Below are 25,282 nucleotides of genomic sequence, written 5' to 3'. Positions count from 1 at the left end.
ATTCCTGCTAGATTCCTGTCTGGATTGGCAGCCTGGCACGCAGTTAGAAATCTCACAAGCATTATCTGAAAAAGGTTCATCCTGTGCTGAGCCTGTGTACCCTTTTCACCGTTACTGTCTCAAACCAAACTGCGCTCACTTTCCAGTGAGTTTGGTTCAGTACTTATTTAATCATAATCATCATTTTATTCATAGCAGACACTCTTATCCAGAGAGATTTTGGCCTCTATTCATCAGATCCACTTTAGCCGTAATCCACATAGCGGTTCTTATGGCGGTGTCGTAGTAGGAACAGAAGTCAAGTTTAAGTCTAAATGCTAAGCCTCCACATCTGGAGGAAACCTGGCACCTATCCATACAGTGAAGCATGGTGGTGGCAGCATCATGCTGTGGGGATGTTTTTCAGCGGTAGGGACTGGGAGAAGGAAAGATCGAGGGAAAGATGAACGGAGCAAATACAGACAGATCCTTGATGAAAACCAAGGACCTCAGACTGGGGTGAAAGGTCACCTTCCAACAGGACAATGAACCTAAGCACACAACCAAGACAACACAGATGTGTCTTTGGGACAAGTCTCTGAATGTCCTTGAGTAGCCCAGCCAGAGCCTGAACTTGAACCCAATCGAACATCTCTGGAGAGACCTGAAAATAGCTGTGCCAGAACTTGAGAGGATCTGCAGAGAAGAATGGGAGAAACTCCCCAAATACAGGTGTGCCAAGCTTGTAGCGTCATACCCAAGACGATTGTGGCTGTAATCACAGCCAAAGGTGCTTCAACAAAATACTGAGTAAAGGGTCTGAATGCTTATGTCAATGTGATATTTCCGTTTTTATTTTTAATACATTTGCAAAAATGTATTAATCAATTTTAGAATAAGGTTGTAATGTAACAAAATGTGGAAAAAGTCAACAGGTCTGAATTCTTTCCGAATGCACTGTAAGTCAAGGGGTATGAGGGCTTTCTGAAGGAACTGTATCTTATTGTGCCAGATAGGGCTGAGCCGTGCTGGCTTAGAACTGTGTTGGAAGGGACAATATTCTGAAACTAAAGTTTGGGTCGGCACTATAGCGTGAAAAGTGTGTTAGAATAAAAATTCAGCAACCCAGGTCAATCAACATTAGATATGCAGCCAACAGTATTTCCAATCTCAACACACAATGATCTCCAAAAGTATTGGAACAGTGACACATTTTCTGTGGTTTTGGCTCTATACTCCAGCATTTTGGATTTGAAACTATACGACTATGAGAATAAAGTGCAGACTTTCAGTTTTAATTTGAGGGTATTTTCATTCATTTCGGGGAACCTTTTAGAAAATACAGCACTTTTAGTACATATTCCCTTCATTTTAGGGGATCGAAAGTATTGGGACAAATTAACTTACAGTACCAGTCAAAAGTTTGGACACACCTACTCATTCAAGGTTTATTATTTTTATTTTTACTCTTTTCTACATTGTAGAATAATAGTGAAGACATCAAAACTATGAAATAACACATGGAATCGTGTAGTAAGCAAAAAAGTGTTAAACAAATGAAAATATATTGTATATTTCAGATTCCTCAAAGTAGCCACCCTTTACCTTGATGACAGGTTTGCACACTCTAGGCATTCTCTCAACCAGCTTCATGAGGTAGTCACCTGGAATGCATTTCAATTAAAAAGATAACTAGTGGGATTTCTTTCCTTCTTAATGCGTTTGAGCCAATCAGTTGTGTCGTGACAAGGTACGGGTGGTATACAGAAGATTGCCCTATTTGGTAAAAGACCAAGTCCATATTATGGCAAGAACAGCTCAAATAAGCAAAGAGAAACAACAGTCCATCATTACTTTAAGACATGAATGTCAGTCAATGCGGAAAATTTAAAGAACTTTGAACGTTTCTTCAAGTGCAGTCGCAAAAACCATCAAGCGCTATGATGAAACTGGCTCTCATGAGGACCACCACAGGAAAGGAAGACCCAGAGTTACCTCTGCTGCCGAGGATAAGTTCATTAGAGTTACCAGCCTCAGATTGCAGCCCAAATAAATGCTTCACGGAATTCAAGTAACAGACACATCTCAACATCAACTGTTCAGAGGAGTCTGCGTGAATCAGGCCTTCATGGTCAAAATGCTGCAAAGAAACCACTACTAAAGGACACCAATAATAAGAAGAGACTTGCTTGGGCCAAGAAACACGAGCAATGGACAATAGACCGGTGGAAATCTGTCCTTTGGTCTGAGTGGAGATTCCAAATTTGAGATTTTTGGTTCCAACCGCCGTCTCTTTGTGAGACGCAGAGTAGGTGAACGGATTATCTCCACATGTGTGGTTCCCACCGTGACGCACGGGAGAGGAGGTGTGATGGTGCTTTGTTGGTGATACTGTGATTCATTTAGAATTCAAGGCACACTTAACCAGCATGGCTACCACATCATTCTGCTGCGATACTCCGTCCCATCTGGTTTGCCCTTAGTGGTACTATCATTTGTTTTTAAACAGGACAATGACCGAACACACCTCCAGGCTGTATAAGGGTTATTTGACCAAGGAGAGTGATGGAGTGCTGCATCAGATGACCTGGCCTCCACAATCACCACACTTCAACCCAATTGAGATGGTTTGGGATGAGTTGGACCGCAGTGAAGGAAAAGCAGCCAACAAGTGCTCAACATACGTGGGAACTCCTTCAATACTGTTGGAAAATCATTCCTCTTAAAGCTGGTTGAGAGAATGCCAAGAGTGTGCAAACCTGTCATCAAGGCAAAGAGTGGCTACTTTGAAGAATCTCAAATATAAAATATATTTTGATTTGTTTAACTACATGATTCCATATGTGTTATGTCATAGTTTTGATGTCTTCACGACTATTCTACGATGTAGAAATGGTAAAAATAAAGAAAAACCCTTCAATTAGTAGGTGTGTCTAAACTTTTGACTGTTACTGTATATGTGTAATAAAGTAGTCAAAAGTTTAGTATTTTGTTCAATATTCCTAGCACGCAATGATTATGTCAAGTTTTTGTCTACAAACTTGTTGGATGCTTTTGCCGATTGGTTTAGTTGTGCTTCAGATTATTTTGTGCCCAATAGAAATTCATGGTAAATAATGTATTGTGTCATTTTGGGGTGCATTTTATTGTAAATAAGAATATAATATATTTCTAAACTATTCTACATTCATATGGATGCTTCCATATTTATGGATAGTCCTGAATGAATCGTGAATAATGATGAGTGAGAAATTTACAGACGCACAAATTTCATACCCCCAAGACATGCTAACCTCTTACCATTACAATAACAGGGGAGGTTAGCTTTTTTGGGGGGGTATAATATTTATGCCTCTGTAACTTTCTCACTCATCATTATTCACAAGCTTGATGTAGTCATTGCATGCTATGAATATGGGATCAAATACTTAATGTTTGACTATTTTAATACACATGTAAGTTCATTTGTCCCAAGACTTTTGATTCCATAAAATTACTATTTTTCAGTTAATGGATGAAAATAACCTCAAATTAAAGTGCCAGTCTGCACTTTAACCTCATAGTCAATTCAAATATACAGGAGTACAGAACCAAAACAACAAAACATGTGTCACTGTCCCAATACTTTTGGAGCTCACTGTATTTCCATACTTGAGCTCTATACACCTGTTGATGGAAATGTCATACCATTAGTTTTCACAGCCTACAATAACATGCCATACATTTCTTGGATGATATGGGATGGTAATCAATTGGTTAAAATGACACGGCATGCTTTCGAGGGATGAGACAAGACAGTTTGACAATCAGGGTTAAGGGTTTACGAACTAGCCAACCAGGATATCTCTATAGGATAAACTGTTGTTTTGAGTGCCATTAACTTGGCATTATTCAGCATTAATGTAGATTTACAGCTGCTATCAGGTGTGATTATGTTATTGGCTATGAAATGACAGTATTACAGTCTGTTCTGAACCCACTGCTGCCATCATTAAGGGAAAAGGGAGAAGTGGTGAAAAGTAGCTCCTCATTGGAGGATCAAATTTCCACATCGCCAAAATTCCCTATCACAAGTAACATATGTTATTTTTAATCAAATAAAAATGTGTATTCTCACATGTACTGGAGGGATTTGTTATATAACCAATGTCTCCCCATCAACTACACATGCTATAGGGAGAGGTGATTGAGCAAGGCTTACTTTCATGATACAACACAAGAGGATGTATTTTATGCTATTCACATCCATTGCGTTTTTCTATTCAATTCCCGGACTGTCATGTGCCTGCTGGCTTTTGCTTGGACCTCTGACTTGATCTCTCCAGAGTCCAATTTAACTGAAACTTGTGAATATGACAAACAGGTCAAGGTGACATTCTGTGAGGAAAGAAAGCAGCCATTTATTAAGATGACCAATACACACTTAACCACCCAGAAAAACAACACGAAGCACACAAAAGACCTACACAATACGCACATATAAAAATAGGGAATTTGCTTTAAAAAAAAAATTGGTCCGGATAACAGGCTAACGACAGTACCCAGTTTTGTTAAGATACTATATGGTCACATAGAATCTCAGCATTTAATACCCTCTAAATCAGTCAGAATCTCAGCATTTAATACCCTCTAAAACAGTCAGAAATCCAGTCTTAAACCTGCAACTGACACAGCCAATTTTACACATTGAAAAGAAGAAAATAGGTTTTTGTTGCCATGGTAAACAATCCAAACCATAGAAATGCTTTATTTACAAACATTGTACCAATCTCAGTAACAGACAAAAAAAGAAGAAGTGTCAAACCTGATCCAAAACTCCTGTCAAGCAAATCATATTTCACTGTATTGTAGTGTCATTACCACCACATTGAAATACTGACTTGATTTCACTAAAATGGTTAATGAATGACTGCCACTATGTTAAAGCTTAAGTGCAACAGACTGATATTCATGCATATGTAACAACCTATGTTACTCTGTACAACAGGCGTAGCAAGAAATGTAGAGCAGAAATTACACAGATATCATGAGCACAGTTACAATCTTGTAACTTCTAACTAAAAAGCAGACTTCCTTTCAGGGTTCCCTCAAATGAAACCAAATATTGGAGCTACATGATACAAATAGCTGGCTAGCTGGGATTTCATTAATAACTCCAGCCTGAGACAGGAGACCATCACCACCAGTATAAAGCTATTCAGGGAAGCCTGAAACACTCAACAGCTCCTCTGTGGCCAGTCAGTCAGACAGTGAACCGAAATGCATGAATCTGTATTACCTGGCTTTGAACCCTGCTGCAGAAAGAGTAAATCACCCATTCCAATAGGAACTTGTCTTTCTTGCAGATAACCTCTCACCCACACACTGTAATACTAAACCCCTTAAAAGGAAAATCCAAACTAATAAATAAAAACTACAAAAACTGATCCCAAAGTTCTTCTGCCTTGTCTCACGCTCATCACTTCTCTAAAGCGGAGCCTCCGTCATGTGTTCCAATGGGATTACCCCATAGAGCTGTACAGAGGCCTCTCAGGACTCTGCCTCCTCCTGGCCAAATAATGTAGTAGTCTATCCAGGCCTAACAACAGGAACGCATCTAGACCTAACAACAGGAAAAGAATAATGTGACATCTAGATTTAATTAACAAAATACATGTATTTTTTTTCAAGATGTACAAAGATGAAACATTCTTTTTTGAATCCATGTTGGTTGGTTTTCAAGGTAATTTTGCCTTTTAATCTATTTAGTAAAACACACTCCTTTCTCCAGCTGTGCTTGAGAGCAAGGAGTGAAATAAGGCATGGTGAGAGGTGAGTGCTTGAGTCATGAATGTGAAGAAACATCAAAAGGGAGGAGAGGCTACACAGCTAGAGGCTGCTCTCAGATCAGGTGTTAACAGCTCCTACTCCTGGGAAGAGCTGCTGTGTGTGGCTGTACTGCTTCTGCCTGCCACCTTGCGTTCATAGTTCACCAGTCTCTGTCCAACCAGGTACCTGGGAAAGAAAAAGACAGTTTCAGAGAGAAATACCTTGCCATGAAAGGATACTGGCTACAAAAGTGTAAAAATTCCAACAAGTACGTCCTCAGAGGCTTGGAGACGTTATTTTATGATTTTACTGGCAACTATGGTGGTCCATTGTAATAATGGAGACTTTGTGATGACAGTCAGACATCCGAAATACATTTTGTCAGGTCAGCATTGGCAATAAGTATAAGTCATAAGTGTGGTTGTGCTGAGCTTAATGTCATGGTGCTCACTTGTCATTCTTAATGTGTTCGTAAAGGCGCTTAAATTGACGTATTTGGAAGGAGAGGATTCCCAGCAGCATGACGACCATGAGCAGGAACGGGTAGATTCTCCTCTGCACCAAATTCTGCATCTCCATGGTAACTCCTGCAGAGAGAGCAATCAGAGGATCATCCCTTTAACTGGCACACTTATAACAGCGCTCTCTCTCTCTCACACACCTGAAATCACAAATTCCACTTTCATCAACTGATATTTGCCGTACCTGGGGAATACTGAGCTATGATGGGGACGATGCCAGCAGAGATGACATAGGGCACACAGAGAGACACCAGTAGCACACAGATAACCGGAGCAGCCAGCTTACGGATGATGAAATGGAGATCAATGTTGCGAATTCCGTTAGCATACACCTACAAGAGGAAACACAAGGAAGTCAAAATTATGCCAACACGTATTCAACATGAATCTGAGCTATATCATGAATGCCATCTTCAGAGTAATTAAGGTGATAATAATCATAGTAAAATGCAATCTTGTGGGACTGACCTGCTCGATCACTGTTTTCAGCCACCACTGGGGACCCATCAGAGTAATGGCGGCAATGATTTTGGCATGGAGCACTCCGAGAGCCCAGTCCTGAAACAAAGCACAAAACAGTAGTGTTGGCTGTAGTTGCCTCTTGTTCTGTTATCCAATTGAGGCAATCTAACGACAGCATCATACATGTTTTAGGTGCAGTTTAAAACATTAAGATTCCCATTTTCATCTAATGTACTGCAATACCATAATGGTATATGGACACTGGTGTTAGATGAGTGGTCCTTACAGTACCTGCCAGGGGTAGAAGAGTGGTGTCTGGTCCAGCGGCACCCTGAGAGGGGCTACTATGACCATCTCAAACAGCAAGCCCAGCAGGAGAGGGATGGCGCCAGCCAGCAACACAGCTACGACCACTGTCTTCAGGATCTACAGTGCAGTACAAGGCAACACAGAGGGCTAGAAACACAGGCCTCACCTACACACCTAGTGGGTGTCATTTTACTGAGCCATCTTGAATTTGTATTCTGGTTCAGCCTATGTAGAGGACATTCATCACCCAGAGCCATGAACTCACAAAGGAGGTGAGCCCTTGCAAACTAACATAAAGCACAGTGTAATAGAAACAGCATAAACAATATGAACATACAGTACTTAAATCTCTCTATGGGTCTTTACATGTCAATATATCTGTTTTAAACCATCTTCCCACACTAGATTTTGTTGTATAAAAATCACATAATTCTCCTTCTAATTCAGTACGTGGGGAAAAACAAAAATAGTTATGAAGACCAATTCACTCATGACAGATGTGGGTGGTGGGTGTTGCTTGTCATTACCGTGTTGCAGAGCATTACCATGAGGGTCCACTCCTGGACCTTGAGTAGAATGGCCCTCCTGCCCTGGGGCATCCAGGACAGCAGCACGGTGATGACCCTGATGGACAGCCAGCACACGTATAGGCCGCACGCTGCCGTGTACAGCTCGTGGATCTTAGCACTGCCTGTCCAGAAGGACATCAGGTACCGGCCGGTGAATACTGTAGCAGGGGGCGGAGGGGTTGAGACAGGGAGAGAGGGTGACAGTAGGTGAAAGAGGAAGACAGTGGAGTGGATAGTGTAATTCAGTGAGTGACTGAGTGGGTTGTGTGGACTATACAGAAAACTCACCTGGCAACGTAAGGCACGCCAGACTGGCCACCAGCAGTGTCACACACATGAACACAATCAGGAGCACAATCTAGAAAAACAAGAATACACTACATTATCATGCTCTGAGAAAGAAGACAAAGATGGCTTAGAGGAAACAAGTGAAGAGTCTACTGCTGCAGGAGAGAGTGATCGTCATCAGACCACTTGACTTTTTCCACATTGTTACGTTAGTCTTATTCTAAAATGGATCCCCCCCCGCCCTGTCAATCTACACACTAGCCTATCATGACAAAGCAAAAACATTTATATAAGTACTCAGATCCTTCACTCAGTACTTTGTTGAAGAGCCTTTGCAAGCAATCACACCCTTGAGTTTTCTTGGGTATGACGCTACAAGCTTGACACACCTGTATTGGAGAGTTTCTCCCAATCTTCTCTGCAGATCCTCTCAAGCTCTGTAAGCTTGGGTGGGGAGCATTGCTGCGCAGATATGTTCAAGTGTCTCCAGAGATGTTCGATCGAGTTCAAGTCCGGGCTCTGGCTGGGCCCATCAAGGACATTCAGAGACTTGTCCCGAAGCCACTCCTGAGTTGTCTTGGCTGTGTGCTTAGGGTCATTGTCCTGTTGGAAGGTGAACCTTTGCCCCCAGTCTGAGGTCCTGAGTGCTCTGAAGCAGGTTTTCATCAAGGATATCTTTGTACATCTTTCTCTCGATCCTGACTAGTCTCCCAGTCCCTGCCGCTGAAAAACATCCCCACAGCATGCTGCCACCACCATGCTTCACAGTAGGGATAGTGCCAGGTTTCCTTCAGATGTGACGCTTGGCATTTAGGACAAAGAGTTCAATCATGGTTTCCTCAGACCAGAGAGAGAATCTTGTTTCTCATAGTCAGAGTCCTTTAGGTGCCTTTTGGCAAACTCCAAGTAGACCGTCATGTGCCTTTTACTGAGCCGACTGTGCGGACACAATCCTGTTTTGGAGCTCTATGGAAAATCCCTTCGACATCATGGCTTGGTTTGTATTCTGACATGCACTGTCAACTGCGGGACCTTTTATAGACAGGTGTGTGCCTTTCCAAATCATGTCCAATCAATTGAATTTACCACAGGTGGACTCGCAAGTTGTAGAAACATCTCAATGATGATCAATGGAAACAGGTTGCTCAATTTCGAGTCTCATAGCAAAGGTTCTGAATACTGATGTAAACTACCTGCAAACATTTCTAAAAACCTGTTTTCGCTTTGTCATTATGGGGTATTGTGTTTAGATTGATGAGGGAAAATCAATTTTAGAAGAAGGCAGTAATGTAACAAAGAGGAGTCTGAATACATTCCAAATGCGCTGTATGATAAAAAGGTGAGAGTGATAGTCTTGTCTCACCCTAAAGGTGAACTTCATGGGCCGGTGGTAGGGCTGGACACCCACAGGGCCTCCCTGCTGGAGGATAGCCTGGTGGGCAGCGTGCAGTCCCTCAGGGATGGCGTTGTTGTTATTCCTCCTCTGCTGGTTGTTATTGGCCTGCTGGTCTGCATCATCGTCATTCTCCTCCTGGTCACCCAACAGGTACGAGTGGAGGTCTCTGTGGCACAGACAGCACTGTTAACATGGGGCTTTCTGAGATGAGACCAAGGATGTGTGTGAGTCTATAATACCTAAATTCAGGGTCTTTACCTTGGTTTTATGGGAGAACGATGAGAGCCTGCATTAACAATATCACAGTAGAATAATGATTTCCAATGTAAATGATAAACTGCACACACCCAGTCTACAGTGTGATGTTTGTGTGTGACACTCACAGCAGGTATCCGGCGGTGACAGTCCAGGCTCTGACCAGGCCTTTGAGCCACTGGCGTGTGTGGCCCTGTTCCAGTAGCGCAGGCAGAACCACCTGCAGCAGCAGCAGCTCCAGAGACAGCTCACTGACTGGAGCATCACTGGGAGATGGAGACCGTCAACACATCACCCAATCAACAGAGACATTACCATCACTCACAACAGTACATTAGAGGGGTATTTGTTAGTTACTGAAGAGGCTTTTTTTATTACTAAAGAGGCATGCATTAATGCGGCCAATGGTTTGTCCTCCAGTAAATGCAAAATGGGAGTCTTGGGCCGTAACAGCTTTATTACATTACTATGAGCCAGGATCTTAAGTCAAGTCATTCTAGGCCCCTAGACGTACCTGTACAGCATAACATTGTATGGGAGGAAGGCTGGGAGGATGAGTTTGATCGTCCTTATGGGAAGCCACAACATTAGCAAAACTATGGAGCCAAACACCACCTGTGGAGAAAGACAGGAGAAACCCAGTGTTACTGGTTCTGTACATGTCCTGTCCAGACACCCACAGATATGGCATTTAACATTAAACAAGAAAAAAATTAGTTGCGACCTGCGACTCACCACCGATAAAATGAATCTTCTGAGATGTCTGTATATTGGCAGGTGAATCATTTCTTGAACAGGATTAAAATCAGGATCGTTCAGGTTTCTGAGAAACCATAAAACACCGGGTCTCAGCACCTAGATCGAAAATTTGAAACAGATCAGCCATGGGGAGATATATATATATATATGAATAATTCTACAGCAGAAATATCATGGCAAATGACAGCTATGAAGGTATGAGAGAATACCATCTCACCTCTCGCAGTAAGAGGATGAACGAGGCAAAGTAGAAGACGTAGACCATCCCTACAAGCCAGTGGAGGAACATGGTGGTGCCGGGAGCAGAGTCAAAACTCAGCTCTCTGTCCTTCAGAGAGGCATCAAACATCTCCTGCAATACAGAAAACAACTTGGTTTCTAAGTGATTTATCAATTATTATTTCGAAAGTAGGAATCATTGAAGCAGAAGAACATGGTTGGCTTACCAGTGAGCAGATGTCGAGCCACCAACCACAGATGAGAGGGAATACACCGATCTCCACAACTACCAGCAGGGATACCTGGTTAATCATAATATCAATAGTTATAATAACTGGTATTTATTTTATGGCAATAGAAGGCAGATTTGAATGTAATCCCGATTGCTATGTAACAGTTCAGAACATATGGACGACAAACACAATATTCTATATGTATATACTTCCGAGTCCATAAGAAACAAAAAAGCCATATACCAGTCCAGCTTTGCATTCCCAATCATGGGAGAAATCATTAGCATCGTTTTAGATACCTTGACAACAATGTAGCACACTCCTAAAAGGTGTCTGGATCTTTGAAATCTCACCAGCGCTGCCAATCCCTGGTATTTTTGTTAAGGAAGACACACGAATACATACTGTACAACACAGGTAGTACATGTCTATTACAGACTGAAACTAGGCTAGAACACTTGTGTGAAAGACACCAGAGGATACATGGCACAGTATTAATAGCATGGCCAGGAGGATGTAGCCCACGATGGTGGTGATGAGGCCTTCAAAATGGGAAGCCCGCACCTGCAACAGGAAATGACACAATCAAAATAATCGGATTTTCTTCGTTCTGTGCTCCATGGAACGAGTCATTCAGATTCCAAAACAAACTTCACAAAATCAATTCCTATAGATTTTAAATAAAATCTATATGGTTGCACGTGTGAGAGAAAATGTAAACATTTAATTTAAGCTGATACTTACATTTTTCTCAAAGCCAAGTCCCACAACTGTGAAATGACCAATATGATACGGGCAGAAAGCTGAAAAGAATTAACAATACAAGTCAGGTGTTTGAATATTTCTCTTTATATTGTTCATTCATCAATTGCACATTCTCTTAATATTAGTTTAATGATACATACCGAACACCAGAATGAAGAGTGTGTTTAGTGAGACCACCCAGAAGACATGCTCCTAAAAAAGGAAGAACACAAACTGAAGGCATTCTCAAAAGGGTGTGCTATTTCATCAAACATGGGAAAACTTCAAATGCTATTTTTCCCCCTCCAAAAATGAGCTACTTACCAGGAAAACCAAGGAGCCATCAAGACCGAGCATCTGGGATTTAAAAAATAATAATAATTCACTCTAATTTTCAAAGACACAATGACCAATGGGTATAACACAAATAGGCCTGAGGGAATTCTAAGCCAGACTCACCCTCTCCCATGTTAACTCCTCTGCTGCCCGATCCCATTCCAGGGCATTCCAATTCATGTCATCTACAAAGACAAAAGCATCACCTCACTCACTGACACCAACTGTGGAACATACTTTGACAAACAAACAGATATCGCCAACAGATGAAAGTCTATGAAAAATTATCAAATATAGAGAATATGATGTTGAATACTGTTAAATGCAAATGCAACATCCTTAATAAGCCTTTGAATAAGGCTGTATTAGCTTAGCATCTTGGACCTTTATAGCCCGAGTGCCAGTCTGTTTGTGCTATTAAACCAATTCCTAGTCACTGACAATGAGCAATAGTGTTGGCAAAAGCACAACGTAACTGTGACCAGGCCTAGAACCTTTCCATTCTGAGGTTTGTACCTTGTGCTCCATTGTTGGCATCCGCTACATCCTCAGCCCCAGCCTCATCCTCCAGCTCCATATCCTCTGCCGGGTCCATCTGGATGTCGGGGACCTCAGCCGCTGGACCATTGTCCGCCGGGAGCTCAGCTGCAGCAGGCTGGTTTTCAGCTGCCCCCTGCCCAGGAGCAGGGGCCTGCTGATAGGGAAAGGACATGGGACATGAAGGTGGGGGCAGGTAGCTCCAAAACATTAGAATAGGTGGTTAAGAAAGAGTGTATTGAGTGCTTCAAAACACTCAACTTATGAAGTTGCACTAAATGAATGCTACTTCTTATGGCTGGGGGGCAGTATTGAGTAGCTTGGATGAATAAGGTGCCCAGAGTAAACTACCTGCTACTCAGGCCCAGAAGCTAAGATATGCATATTATTAGTAGATTTGGATAGGAAATACTCGGAAGAAGTTTCTAAAACGGTTTGAATGATGTCTTTGAGTATAACAGAACTCATATGGCAGGCAAAAACCTGTCTTTGCCTATCCAATATACAGTGTAAATTTGGTCCGATTGCACTTCCTAAGGCTTCCACTGGATGTCAACAGTCTTTAGAACCTTGTTTCAGGCTTTTACTGTGAAGGGGGAGAGAATAAGAGCTGTTTGACTAAGGGGTCTGGCACAATGCCATGAGCTCAGTCTCACGTGCACCCGTGAGAGTTAGCTACGTTCCTTTTCCTTTCTAAAGACAAAGGAATTGTCCGGTTGGAATATTATTGAAGATTTATGATAAAAACATCCTAAAGATTGATTCTATAGATCATTTGACATGTTTCTACAAACTGTAATGGAACTTTCATCTGAACTTATGTGCCTGCCCCTTGTGAATTTGGATTTGTGAACTAAACGCATGAACAAAAAGGAGGTATTTGGACATAAATTGACTTTTACGAACAAAAACATTTATTGTGGAACTGGGATTCCTGGGAGTGCATTCTGATGAAGATAAAAGGTAAGTGAATATTTATAATGCTATTTCTGACATCTGTTGACTCCACAACATAGCTTGTTTTGGTCTCTGAGCGCTGTACTCAGATTATTGCATGGTGTGCTTTTTCAGTAAAGCTTTTTTGAAATCTGACACAGCGGTTGCATTAAGGAGAAGTATATCTTTAAAGAGTGACTTGACAGTGGGATTTTTGGCTACCTCATTAGGTTGTGGAGCTGGTGCATGTTGAGGCTGCTGCTGCTGATTCTGCTCCAGCCACTGGGGGGCGCCACCGTGAACAATCTGCTCCCGCAGCCACACCAGACTGATGAAGGCACAGAGTGTACACGTCACCACGAAACAACCCTGCAAGCAGTCCGCCAGCAAGTTCTCTCTGTGGATGAAGGGACATGACAATTGTCTCACGATGAGTCCGAATGTTATCTGCTAAATGACAAAACAACATTTGTTCATGTTTTTACAGAGTAAAGTTTTGTACAGGTTTGGGAGAAGAAGAAAAAGGAAAAACGTACGTAGAAAGCATATCTAATGGCAGGGTGAGGAGTGAGCTCACAGAGCCGGTAAACAGACACTTGTAGATGCGACCTGCAGGAATAAGACAGCCGGGCAACAGTTACAAAGGGCTAACAATGGATAACTTACTGAACAACATGTACCACCAGTCTGTTTTAGGATGTTTGTACTTACATGCTGTGAGAGGAACCACTCCCAGCCAAGCAAAAGCCACTAGTGTGTAGTGAAACCAGTATCTAATAGCTGTGCCTACACTCGTCAGCAACCCTGCAAATATGTCCTGGACAGGCAGCCGGGAAGGCATGTCTGGAGAATAGACTGGAAAAGAACAGAGGAAAGAAAGGATCAAATAGGCTACTTCATTTTCACATCCTCAAATGCCAACGCTCCTTTACTGGTCCTAATTGGGTCCATTCTGAACTAACAAAAGCTTGCATTGGATCAGATTAGAGGTTATCCTGAGATTTGTCTGCTGTTGCCTGGTCAGAAAACGTACCATTTTCTATTGGTATCATGACAGACTGTCTAAAGGATAAACAATCTAATCATCTGAGAAAACCACGCAAAAAATATATCAAAAAACAAGATATTAATAATCTCAAAACACAAGAGACAGTAAGAGCAGGCTGTTGCATGCACATTAGCTTGAGCCACACTTCCAGAGAAATGGATTAGTTTAAACAGGGCTGTGTGTCTGTCCCCTAGACCTTTACTGTATGATAATGACCCAGGGCAGCTCACAGCTTGCCTGGCTACCCAGACTCATGGTTTCCGCCACAACGACACGCCTGCAAACATTTGTTTCTTCGCCACAATGAGTCTGGATTTGACTCCCACCCAAAGCCAGAACACACATGGGTAAAGTTTTGAAAATTCTTTATTGTCTTTGATACTCTGATTGGTTAGACGATCCAATTGCTGACAACTTTGTTTTGTACAATGCCCCTCATCACCACAAACAACTTCAACGATAGCAGATTCAGACTAGAGAAAGAGCCGATATATCGGACCGATATAAGCTGCTGCTATGCTAGCAACAACACCGCCTGAGCCATGAGCAGGGCACAATGCTGAGGAAAATCTATCTGAAAAAAATAATCAGCAGAAAGCTAGCTCATTCTCCAACAGAAAGGTGCAGTATTGAGAAATGGATAAATTGACAGTGACCAAAATCAAACTCCTGTTGCAAATATTAGTTTAGTGAATTTTCTAATAATAAGGGATTGTGTCAACGTGCCTGGCCATGCATGCAATAAGCAAGCTAGCTAAGCAGATAGCTATGCGACGTGTTAGCAAAGATTACGATAACTAACCCTTTTATCTGTGGTGTTAGCTAGATAAACACGGTGCTAAGATATCAGATAGGCGGTAATAGCCAACATAGCTAGCTAACATTAGCTATTTACTGGTGTCCTGATCTGACCAGCCGCAATCGTATCCATAAATTGACAGTTGATAGTCGGATTAGATGATTGTCATAAAAGGGATAGAATGAAGTGTTTTAAAATACCTAAATAAAAGATTGGCAATAGGGTTAACTACTTAATAATCTTTCTGCATGTTTATGGACCTTTTGAAACTATAGGCCAATTTGAGTCAAAAAGAACGTGCCTTGACGTTTCATATTTTTTTCCTACCCTTGCTTTCCTTGTTTGATATGACATTTGCTAACAAGCCTTAAATGTGCAACTAGCCATTGAGTTAGTTCTCATAGTAGCAGAAAACAGAACCAAGTGATATGAGGGATGGAGAGAGGAGTTTTGAAAGGGAGCGGAGCTACACCCTCGCTCTATCCAATCGTAGCAGTAGGATCAAGTTACAACCCGCCCATTTTTTGTTAAGATAGCTGAACTAGCCAATTGAGTTGTTTTGAATTTCACCCTGGCAGCTGAGATATCTAGACATGAGTCCTGACAGCTGAAAAAAATACATGTTTTCCCTTTCACTGAAAAAAAAATAATGCTAGTTTCATAAGCATCCGTGATCACAAATCATGATGTTACGTTGGATCCATTTCCATTGAAAATATGTTATTTTATATTCTCAAACTAACAGCAGTGCCTATATTATGTCCTTCCATACAGGCTTGACATGCTGGAGGAAATGTTGCTGGTCAGTAGGCTAATATAGGTCCCAAATGGAAGGCAAACAGATTATGGTGCTACAGATGACAGACTCCACTGATCAGCCAAAACCAGCTCAATACATGCACACACTCCTAATGCATATGCATTCACCTGTATTGTGAGAGGGACCATGACATCTTAATTTATCCAGTTTATCAAGAGATTTACCATTCAAATACAAGTATTACCATTATGTTGTTATGTAGATACTTTTGGTAAAAACAAAGTAAAATGTATTGTTTAATTAAAAAATTGATACATGAATGCATACATGACTGTGTCCGGGACATTTTGTCATCAACATTCTCTAATCTAATGATTTTGAATATCGGCCATCCGCCTTCTTGACCCCCAAAAATTGGAATCGGCCCTAAAAACATTCTGAAGTATGTAACAATTGATAGAGCAGCGGAATAATTCAGTGAGTCTTCAGACAAGCTCGCAGCATCACTCTAACGAGAAGTAAATGCTGAATTGAATAATATGTTAAAACAGAAGGCACATAGACAGACAGAGAAAGAAATTGAATGACTTACTTGGTGTAAAAGCAAATCTGTGTTTGCATAACTCGCAGTATTCTTTTCTGCTGTGTTTTAACCATTGTACCAAGCTGTGAAAACACAGACAGATTATATAAGTGCAGTGTCACATTTGCAGCAATGCAAAAGATAAATTGACCATGCCTAAGATCAGTACATCTAGCACGGGGAGAGATATAAACTCAGCAAAAAAAGAAACGTCCCTTTTTCAGGACTGTTTTTCAAAGATAATTTGTAAAAATCCAAATAACTTCACAGATATTCATTGTAAAGGTTTAAACACGGTTTCCCATGCTTGTTCAATGAACCATAAACAATTAATGAACATGCACCTGTGGAACGGTCGTTAAGACAAGAACAGCTTACAGACGGTAGGCAATTAAGGTCACAGTTATGAAAACTTAGAACACTAAAGAGGCCTTTCTACTGACTCTGAAAAACACCAAAAGAAAGATGCCCAGGGTCCTTACTCATCTGTATGAACATGCCTTAGGCGTGTTGCAAGGAGGCATGAGGACTGCAGATGTGGCCAGGGCAATAAATTGCAATGTCCGTAGTGTGAGACGCCTAAGATGGAGCTACAGGGAGACAAATCGGATAGCTGATCGCCCTCGCAGTGGCAGACCACGTGTAACAACACCTGCACAGGATCGGTACATCCGAACATCACACCTGCGGGACAGGTACAGGATGGCAACAACAACTGCCCGAGTCACACCAGGAACGCACAATCCCTCCATCAGTGCTCAGATTATCTGCAATAGGATGAGAGAGGTTGGACTGAGGGCTTGTAGGCCTGTTGTAAGGCAGGTCCTCACAAGACATCACTGGCAACAAAGTCACCTATGGGCACAAACCCACCATTACTGGACCAGACAGGACTGGCAAAAAGTGATCTTCACTGACGAGTCGCGGTTTTGTCTTACTAGGGGTGATGGTCGGATTCGGGTTTATCGTCAAAGGAATGAGCGTTACCCCGAGGCCTGTACTCTGGAGCGGGATCGATTTGGAGGTGGAGGGTCCGTGTGTCACAGCATCATCGGACTGAGCTTGTTGTCATTACAGGCCATCTCAATGCTGTGCGTTACAGGGAAGACATCCTCCTTCCTCATGTGGTACCCTTCCTGCATGCTCATCCTGACATGACCCTCCAGCATGACAATGTCACCAGCCATACTGCTCATTCTGTGAGTGATTTCCTGCAAGACAGGAATGTCAGTGTTCTGCCATGGCCAGCGAAGAGCCCGGATCTCAATCACATTGAGCACGTCTGGGACCTGTTGTAATCAGAGGGTGAGGGCTAGGGCCTTTCCCCCCAGAAATGTCTGGAAACTTGTAGGTGCCTTGGTGGAAGAGTGGGGTAACATCTCACAGCTAGACCGGGCAAATCTGGTGCAGTCCATGAGGAGATGCACTGCAGTACATAATGCAGCTGGTGGCCACACCAGATACTGTTACTTTTGATTTTTGATCTCCCCCCTTTGTTCAGGGAGACATTATTCCATTTCTGTTAGTCACATGTCTGTGGATCTTGATCAGTTTATGTCTCAGTTGTTGAATCTTGTTATGTTCATACAAATATTTACACATATTTAAGTTTGCTGAAAATAACAGAGTGAGAGGACATTTTTCTTTTTGCTGAGTTTAGGATCAGAGTGCATCTCTGACTAAGTATTACTTTTCCTTAGTAATACTTGGCTCAATCCCAATCTTGAATGAATCATGCTCTGCCTAGAACACAGTCTGTCTCTAAAGAAATGACACTGGCCCTGTGTTTGAGTATACCGCCAACACCACATACCATTCTTGGTGGATGAATTTTATACTTCCTGTGCAAACACACGGGTGATAGAGTGGCTTGTCCGGGGTTCCTTCAGACCGGCAGACCCGGCATATATCCCCTGCAGAAAACAAGGACACGAATCAGACAAAATCACAGAGAACAGGGTTCTACCAACAAAGAAAAAGGCCTGATGCTGATTCTGTATGCAGAAAATCAGACTGGCTTTGTTATGAGAAACCGTAATGTGCAACTTGCATGATAACCTTGCAGATATTTCAGTGATCTCAATACTCTTTATGTAAGGGCTTTCATTTGTAAATAGTCTGGGTGTTTTGATTAACATTACATTCAGCAATGAATCGTGCACATGCTTTACTTGTCACTGACACCAATCAAGTGAGTGACATTACTAATGTAATGGGTGGGTGGCACATACTGGGAGGGTTTGCAAACAAACATTTACATTTTATCATGTTGCTATTATGTTAGTTCGCTAGCTACCGATGTTGATTGTATCATTGAGCACTACGCCACTATTGTATTGAATTGACGTTTAACAACAACGCGTAGCAGTGCAGTTAGCGCACCACTCATGTTAACTAGCAGTCACGAATGTTGGTTAGCTATATCTCGGACCTAGTGGTGAGTGAGTGAATGTAGCTTAAGTTAGTTAGCTTACTAGCATAGCTAACTGACGATTACGTTAGCTACTACACGCAGGTAGCAGAATCGACAGAAAGAAACAGTTGTTACATTTCCACAAAACAGATTCCTTGAGGGCCAATCAAATGTGTGTCACAACAGGAAGTTAACCAATACTGTAACGTAAATGTAACGATATGGGTTGACGAGCTTGCTAGCTACCTTCCTCGGCGGTGTCCATCTTGAATACTGACGCACACTGTCCTCTTTACAGTCAGCACAGCACGAAACACCGTCTGACTAGTTGGTGGAATGCCCAGCTGCCAGCGAAATAAAATAAACATAACATCTCAGAATGATGTTCGATTCGAACACCAACGATCCCCGGAATACAATGTAACCTGTCTATTTGATTCCCCGTTGTGACACAATGAAGCTATTTATTGGGCACACTTCATCATGGCACTACTACTGCTAGAAGGCTAGACTAGCTCCGCTAAAAACAGAAGTGCACAGCAACTATTAGTATGCTTACGGTATTGAAATACGCCAAAAGAGTATACTTTTATTCCAAAAATAAACATTCAACAAATACGTTTTAGGACAGTTTTAGTTCATATTAAGTCAAATTAAATACATGGTGTTGGTAGTGACGAATGCACGAAGGGGAATTTGCATAGATTTTTATCACAATTATTTTTTATTATTTTAAATACAGGTACATCCAGTGGTGTAAAGTAGTTAAGTAGAAATACTTTAAAGTACTACTTAAGTCGTTTTGGGGGGTATCTGTACATTACATTACCACTAATGTACTACTTTTACATTACTACATTCATGAAGAAAATCATGTACTTTTTACTCGATGCATTTTCCCTGATACCCAGAAGTACTCATTACATTTCGAATGGGATTGCAGATAGTTTAGCGGTTAAGTGCGGTGGGCCAGTAACTGAAAGGTCGCTGGTTTGAGTTCCTGAGCCAAATAGGAGAAAAATCTGTTAATGTGTCCATGAGTAAGGCACTTAACCCTAGTTGCTCTGGATAAGACCGTCTGCTAAATAAATTGTAAATAAATGCTTAGCGGAAGAGGAAAATGGTCCAATTCACACACTTATCAAGAGAACATCCCTGGTCATCCTTACTGCCTCTGATCTAGCGGACTCACTAAACACACGTTTTTTTGTCAATTATGTCTGAGTGTTTTCTGGTTTGATTAATATAAATAATAAGAAATGATTTATACTTTTACTTTTGAAACGTAAGTATATTTTTGCAATTACATTTACTATTAATACTTAAGTATATTTAAAACCAAATACTTTTAGATAGTGCCACCAGTGCCCGGGGTCTGCTGTGGTGTTTGTGGAATTACAATATGTCCCTGATGTGTTCCTCTTTCTGTTTTGAATGACTGCATCATATACCCACACAGTGCCTATTCCTTCTCCAGCGGTGCCATCAGGTGCCCGGGTGGGAAAGAAGAAATGGCAGGCCACCACTTTAGCTGCGCTCTGTAGTTCTGCCTGCAATTTGACCTCCAATTGATCCATCTGTGAAGTCATACAATCAAACATCCTATTGAGGGTCATATTGTTGATGCAGTGCCATGCATGGTGGCATTTACAAAATAACAAACTACCATTATTGTTATCAAGACTGGCAAAGAATTAACAGTTCAAATCTCTCCATCTGAGGTACTCCAAATATGACAACATTCTAGTAGGCCTACTGAGCAAAACTGACCTGAAATGGGAACCAGGGCATAACCATAAATGAAAGACCAAACAGTTGTTCCCTGTATTGGGTATTGGCTACATTTTCTTAAAAACAAGAAAATAGTGTTGTCTGATTTGCTTAATATAAAGAATTTGAAATGATTGATACTTTTACTTTTGATACTTAAGAATAGTTTTGCAATTACATTTACCTTTAATTCTTAAGTATATTTAAAACCAAATACTTTTAGACTTTTACTCAAGTAGCATTTTACTAGGTGACTTTCACTTTTACTTGAGTTATTTTCTATTAAGGTATCTTTACTTTTCCTCAAGTATGACAATTGGATACTTTTTCCACCACTGGGTACATCATTTACAAAAAAAATGCATGTTAGCTAGACAGCAGATATGACCCTCTTGCTTACAGCTAGGGTCGGACAGACTTCCCATGTAGATTGAGACACCGTGGAGCTGGCGAGAGATATGGCTCGGAAAATGTATCTCGATCCAGGGATGAGAAATGCGTTGTCCTCCGAATTGTCCCATAATCCCAACTGTTGCACCAAGAAGATTGAACGACTGCTAGTTTCATCTTCTTGGTGTAACAGTTGGAATAATATGACAATTTGGAGTACAACATCATTCTTATCCCTGGATTGAGGTACGTTTTCCGAGCCATGTATCATGCCGGCTCTGTTGTGTCTTAAAGGGATACTACGTGATTTTAGCAATGAAGCCATTTATCTACTTCCCCAGAGTCAGATGAACTCATGGATAACATATTTATGGCCATGTCTAGATTTGAAAGTTCATGTAGCTTTAGTATTCTGATAATAGAATTCTAATCTTGAAATTCTGAACCCATCACGCCTCTACACCTACATTTAAATGTGTCTACCGTGTCCGGGTTCCCTTTTCCTGCACTATATTCAAATGCCAGTAAGTACTCAACAAACGGTGGAATAGGCTAAATATGATAACACAACAATAACTGAATGCAGTAGCTAATTAGCCAGGTAACCTCTATAGCTAGCCACCAAACTCGCAAGCAACGCTAAAGGTATAGCAAACAGGTTAACATATTCGCTAGCTGACTAGCATTTATGAGGCCAGCAAACACATTCCTCACACGCTAGGAGCATATTTTCTCCAACGGTATAATGAGGGCTGATGACATCACCTACTGTACAGTGGGGCAAAAAAGTATTTAGTCAGCCACTAATTGTGCATGTTCTCCCACTTAAAAAGATGAGAGAGGCCTGTAATTGTCATCATAGGTACACTTCAACTATGACAGACAAAAGGAGGAAAAAAAATCCAGAAAATCACACTGTAGGATTTTTAATGAATTTATTTGCGAATGATGGTGGAAAATAAGTATTTGGTCAATAACAAAAGTTTATCTCAATACTTTGTTATATACCCTTTGTTGGCAATGACAGAGATCAAACGTTTTCTGTAAGTCTTCACAAGGTTTTCACACACTGTTGCTGGTATTTTGGTCCATTCCTCCATGCAGATCTCCTCTAGAGCAGTGATGTTTTGGGGCTGTTGCTGGGCAACACGGACTTTCAACTCCCTCCAAAGATTTTCTCTGGGATTGAGATCTGGAGACTGGCTAGGCCACTCCAGGACCTTGAAATGCTTCTTACGAAGTCACTCCTTCGTTGCCAGGGCGGTGTGTTTGGGATCATTGTCATGCTGAAAGACCCAGCCACGTTTCATCTTCAATGCCCTTGCTGATGGAAGGAGGTTTTCACTCAAAATCTCACGATATATGGCCCCATTCATTCTTTCCTTTACACGGATCAGTCGTCCTGGTCCCTTTGCAGAAAATTTCAGTTATCATTTATCTGCAAATACTTCTGTTTTGTTATTAAACTAACAAATGTATTCTCTAATTTTATATCAACATTATATTACTAAAAGCTTGGTTTTATAACACGTATGGCACTTGTAAAAGGGTTGTATGTTGACCAAACATTTGTGAAAAGGAAAAAGCAAGTCGATTGAGTGGAATTAGGAACTAAGGAAACTGCATTTTGTATCAATTTGGGACAAACGATCTGCAGCACACCTTGGTGCAGAATGAGGTTTCACTTGTAATACAGTATTTTTGACTTGTTTGACTTTCAAACGTCATGCCAGTTCGCTATTTTCTAATTTAGCTACATTCCCCGTGTTTAAGTGTACTTTCAGAGTATAGTCTCATCATTTCTACATGTTATTGATGTAGCTATCAAGGCATGTCCTTGAATGAGTAGCTACTGTGTGAGGATTCGTTTCCAGCAGCTTGCAGCCGTCAACCATCATTGATCCAAAGTAGCGAGTCATGACACAACACAATCTACTGGAAACTGAGGTGATATAATTTAACGTTAATGCTCAAGACAGAGGCTTCAAAAAAGTTTAGAAATGATCGCAACTGGGATTGTTGGGGGTCATAGCTAACGCTCTACGCTGTTGCAGGACCATTTGTTGCACCTGCTTTGAGAAGGGTGTCTACCTTCTGTCCCCACAACCACAGCACAGGTGGAAAATGTCCTGAGAGTGCTTTAGGCGAGATCTAGATCCCTCGTGGACATCGAAGTGGGAATGGAAGAATTTTACGACCAGCCATTGACTGAATGTATGCTTGTGAAGTTAGATCCTTCAGTTTGTGCAGTTAAATGTGCAGTCTTAACTTCAATTTGCAGAGGCTGCACACTCAACCTGGACTCAGGCGTTGACGTAACATAGTAAACGTCAATCTGTCTCCTTCCATTTAGTAAGATACAGTGCATTTGGAAAGTATTCTGACCCCTTCACTTTTTCCACATTGTTATGTTACAGCCTTATTCTAAAATGTATTAAATAGTTTTCCCCCTCATCAATCTACACACAGTACCCCCTAATGACAAAGCAAAAACAGACTCTTAGACATTTTTGCAAATTTATACCAATTAAGAAACAGAAATATCACATTTACATAAGTATTCGGACACTTTACTCAGTACTTTGTTGAAGCACATTTGGCAGGAATTACAGCCTCGGGTCTACAAGCTTGGCACAATTGTTTTTAGGAAGTTTCTCCCATTATTCTCTGCAGATCCACTCAAGCTTTGTCAGATTGGATGGGGAGTGTTACTGCACAGCTATTTTCAGGTCTCTCCAGAGATGTTCTATCGGGTTCAAGTCCAGGGTCTGACTGGGCCACTTGAGGACATTCAGAAACTTGTCCCGAAGCCAATCCTGCATTGTCTTGGTTGTGTGTTTAGGGTCATTGTCCTGTTGGAAGGTGAACCTTTTTTAAATGGAAGAAGCAAAGAGAAACAGATCATTTTTGTGGTTGTGGGGCATGCATGTTCAGGACATGGTGGCTGGTGGTGGGACAATCATCCACGTTGTCACCTTGGTCACAGCCATCCTGCCCGCCCTTTGAGTAACTGTGCCTCATCATCAGTATGTTCCTGCGGCTGTCGGTTGTGGTGGGACTGGGAGAGAGGCACATCTGATATGATGGCTGCGTCCTGCACATTCAGGTTACTTTGGCTGCCCCTGACACTGGACACCTGGGAGTGAGGACCGCCGCAGTTGTGGTCACGGATGCATTTGGACGAAGATCATCTGAGTTTGTTAAACTTCTCAAAGTTCATGTGATCGGCAGAAGCTGCCCTCCACAGGGTACACAGTTCTTAATGTGGAGGTTTAAAGTCCTCGTAGAACAATGTGGCCTCAAAGTCATCCCTTCTGATGATGTATTTTTTGCATGGCTGTTTGACTTGAATGATACTTGCCACAATTAGAAGGACAACCACCAGACCACAAGTGACTATAATGATTGTGACATTGGTGTGGCCAAGATTGTCTAAGATGCTGGCTTTCCTCTTCTCTGGGGACAGTAAACATGACATACCATCAAGTTTTCTAGGCTCGAATTGTGATGAATAGTGTGATGAAAGTCACATTTAGATTTATCAAGATTACATTTACATTGCACCATTAACTTGTACTTTTGTCTTACAGGTAAACCTAAAACATTGAAGCATGATTCATATTTGTCATCTCAAGATCCAAATGGAGCAGGTGTCTCACCTTTGCAGTTGTTCTCATACCAGGGGTAGACACAGTTCTTGATCCCGTTGCACAATAAACTGGTGTTGATACATATGTTGCTATGGCAGAAGAAAGCCTCCCCTTCGCATGGAGATGAAAACAAGGGGAATGTAACTTTACTCCCTAACATTAAATAGGGTTTGAAAATCATACAATTCGATTGAAAAGCAACTAATAAGGCTTAAGCTGGTTGCACACTGTTAGCATACGGAGGCCGAGTGCAAGCGACTTTAGATCAAGGTCGGTCCACGAGTGTTGTTTCTTCTCTATAACCCAGAGAAGAGAACTTCGTATTCCCTGCTGCTGCCTCTCCTTACAAACTAATCGGAACTTTTCAAACTGTGTCAACAACTGAACATAGCTGTAGATTGGGTTGAAATTCCGTCAAATTAATCCACTAACTCTTTAGGAAGGTTGTGAAAAGAATCCAGAAGCAGCTTTCTCGGCTGCCTACATTCGTATGACCCCCACCAAGGTCACCAACATTA

At 41.6% G+C, this 25,282-nt stretch overlaps 1 protein-coding gene and 1 pseudogene across 5 annotated transcripts; both read right to left on the bottom strand.

Annotated features, from left to right (window-relative positions):
- Positions 1 to 4,359: 4,359 nt before the first annotated feature.
- LOC112260512 (E3 ubiquitin-protein ligase MARCHF6) lies at positions 4,360 to 19,498 on the bottom strand. 5 transcript variants are annotated; one of them, XM_024435678.2, is made up of 26 exons: positions 19,201 to 19,498; positions 18,355 to 18,454; positions 16,551 to 16,624; positions 14,063 to 14,206; positions 13,888 to 13,960; positions 13,574 to 13,748; positions 12,395 to 12,572; positions 12,002 to 12,063; positions 11,867 to 11,899; positions 11,704 to 11,755; positions 11,543 to 11,601; positions 11,282 to 11,362; positions 11,098 to 11,166; positions 10,793 to 10,867; positions 10,564 to 10,698; positions 10,323 to 10,442; positions 10,102 to 10,202; positions 9,716 to 9,853; positions 9,300 to 9,498; positions 7,937 to 8,006; positions 7,607 to 7,806; positions 7,062 to 7,196; positions 6,777 to 6,866; positions 6,493 to 6,640; positions 6,239 to 6,374; positions 4,360 to 5,973 (listed from the first exon to the last, which is right to left on the bottom strand). In XM_024435678.2, the coding sequence occupies exons 1-26, from the start codon at positions 19,217 to 19,219 to the stop codon at positions 5,883 to 5,885; spliced, it is 2,757 nt and encodes a 918-aa protein (XP_024291446.1). In that variant the 5' UTR covers positions 19,220 to 19,498; the 3' UTR covers positions 4,360 to 5,882. The 5 variants fall into 5 exon arrangements, with proteins under 5 accessions (XP_024291446.1, XP_024291447.1, XP_042184727.1 ...); XM_024435679.2 differs by having other exon boundaries at positions 7,625 to 7,806; XM_042328793.1 differs by having other exon boundaries at positions 12,395 to 12,569.
- A 4,514-nt stretch (positions 19,499 to 24,012) lies between these two features.
- Positions 24,013 to 24,648, bottom strand: LOC112259610 (annotated as a pseudogene).
- Positions 24,649 to 25,282: the final 634 nt, after the last annotated feature.

Source organism: Oncorhynchus tshawytscha, linkage group LG10 (assembly GCF_018296145.1).
Source record: "Oncorhynchus tshawytscha isolate Ot180627B linkage group LG10, Otsh_v2.0, whole genome shotgun sequence".
NCBI classification, from domain to species: domain Eukaryota; kingdom Metazoa; phylum Chordata; class Actinopteri; order Salmoniformes; family Salmonidae; genus Oncorhynchus; species Oncorhynchus tshawytscha.
Note: the sequence above shows the minus strand (reverse complement) of the source record. Positions and strands in the feature narration are given on the sequence as shown.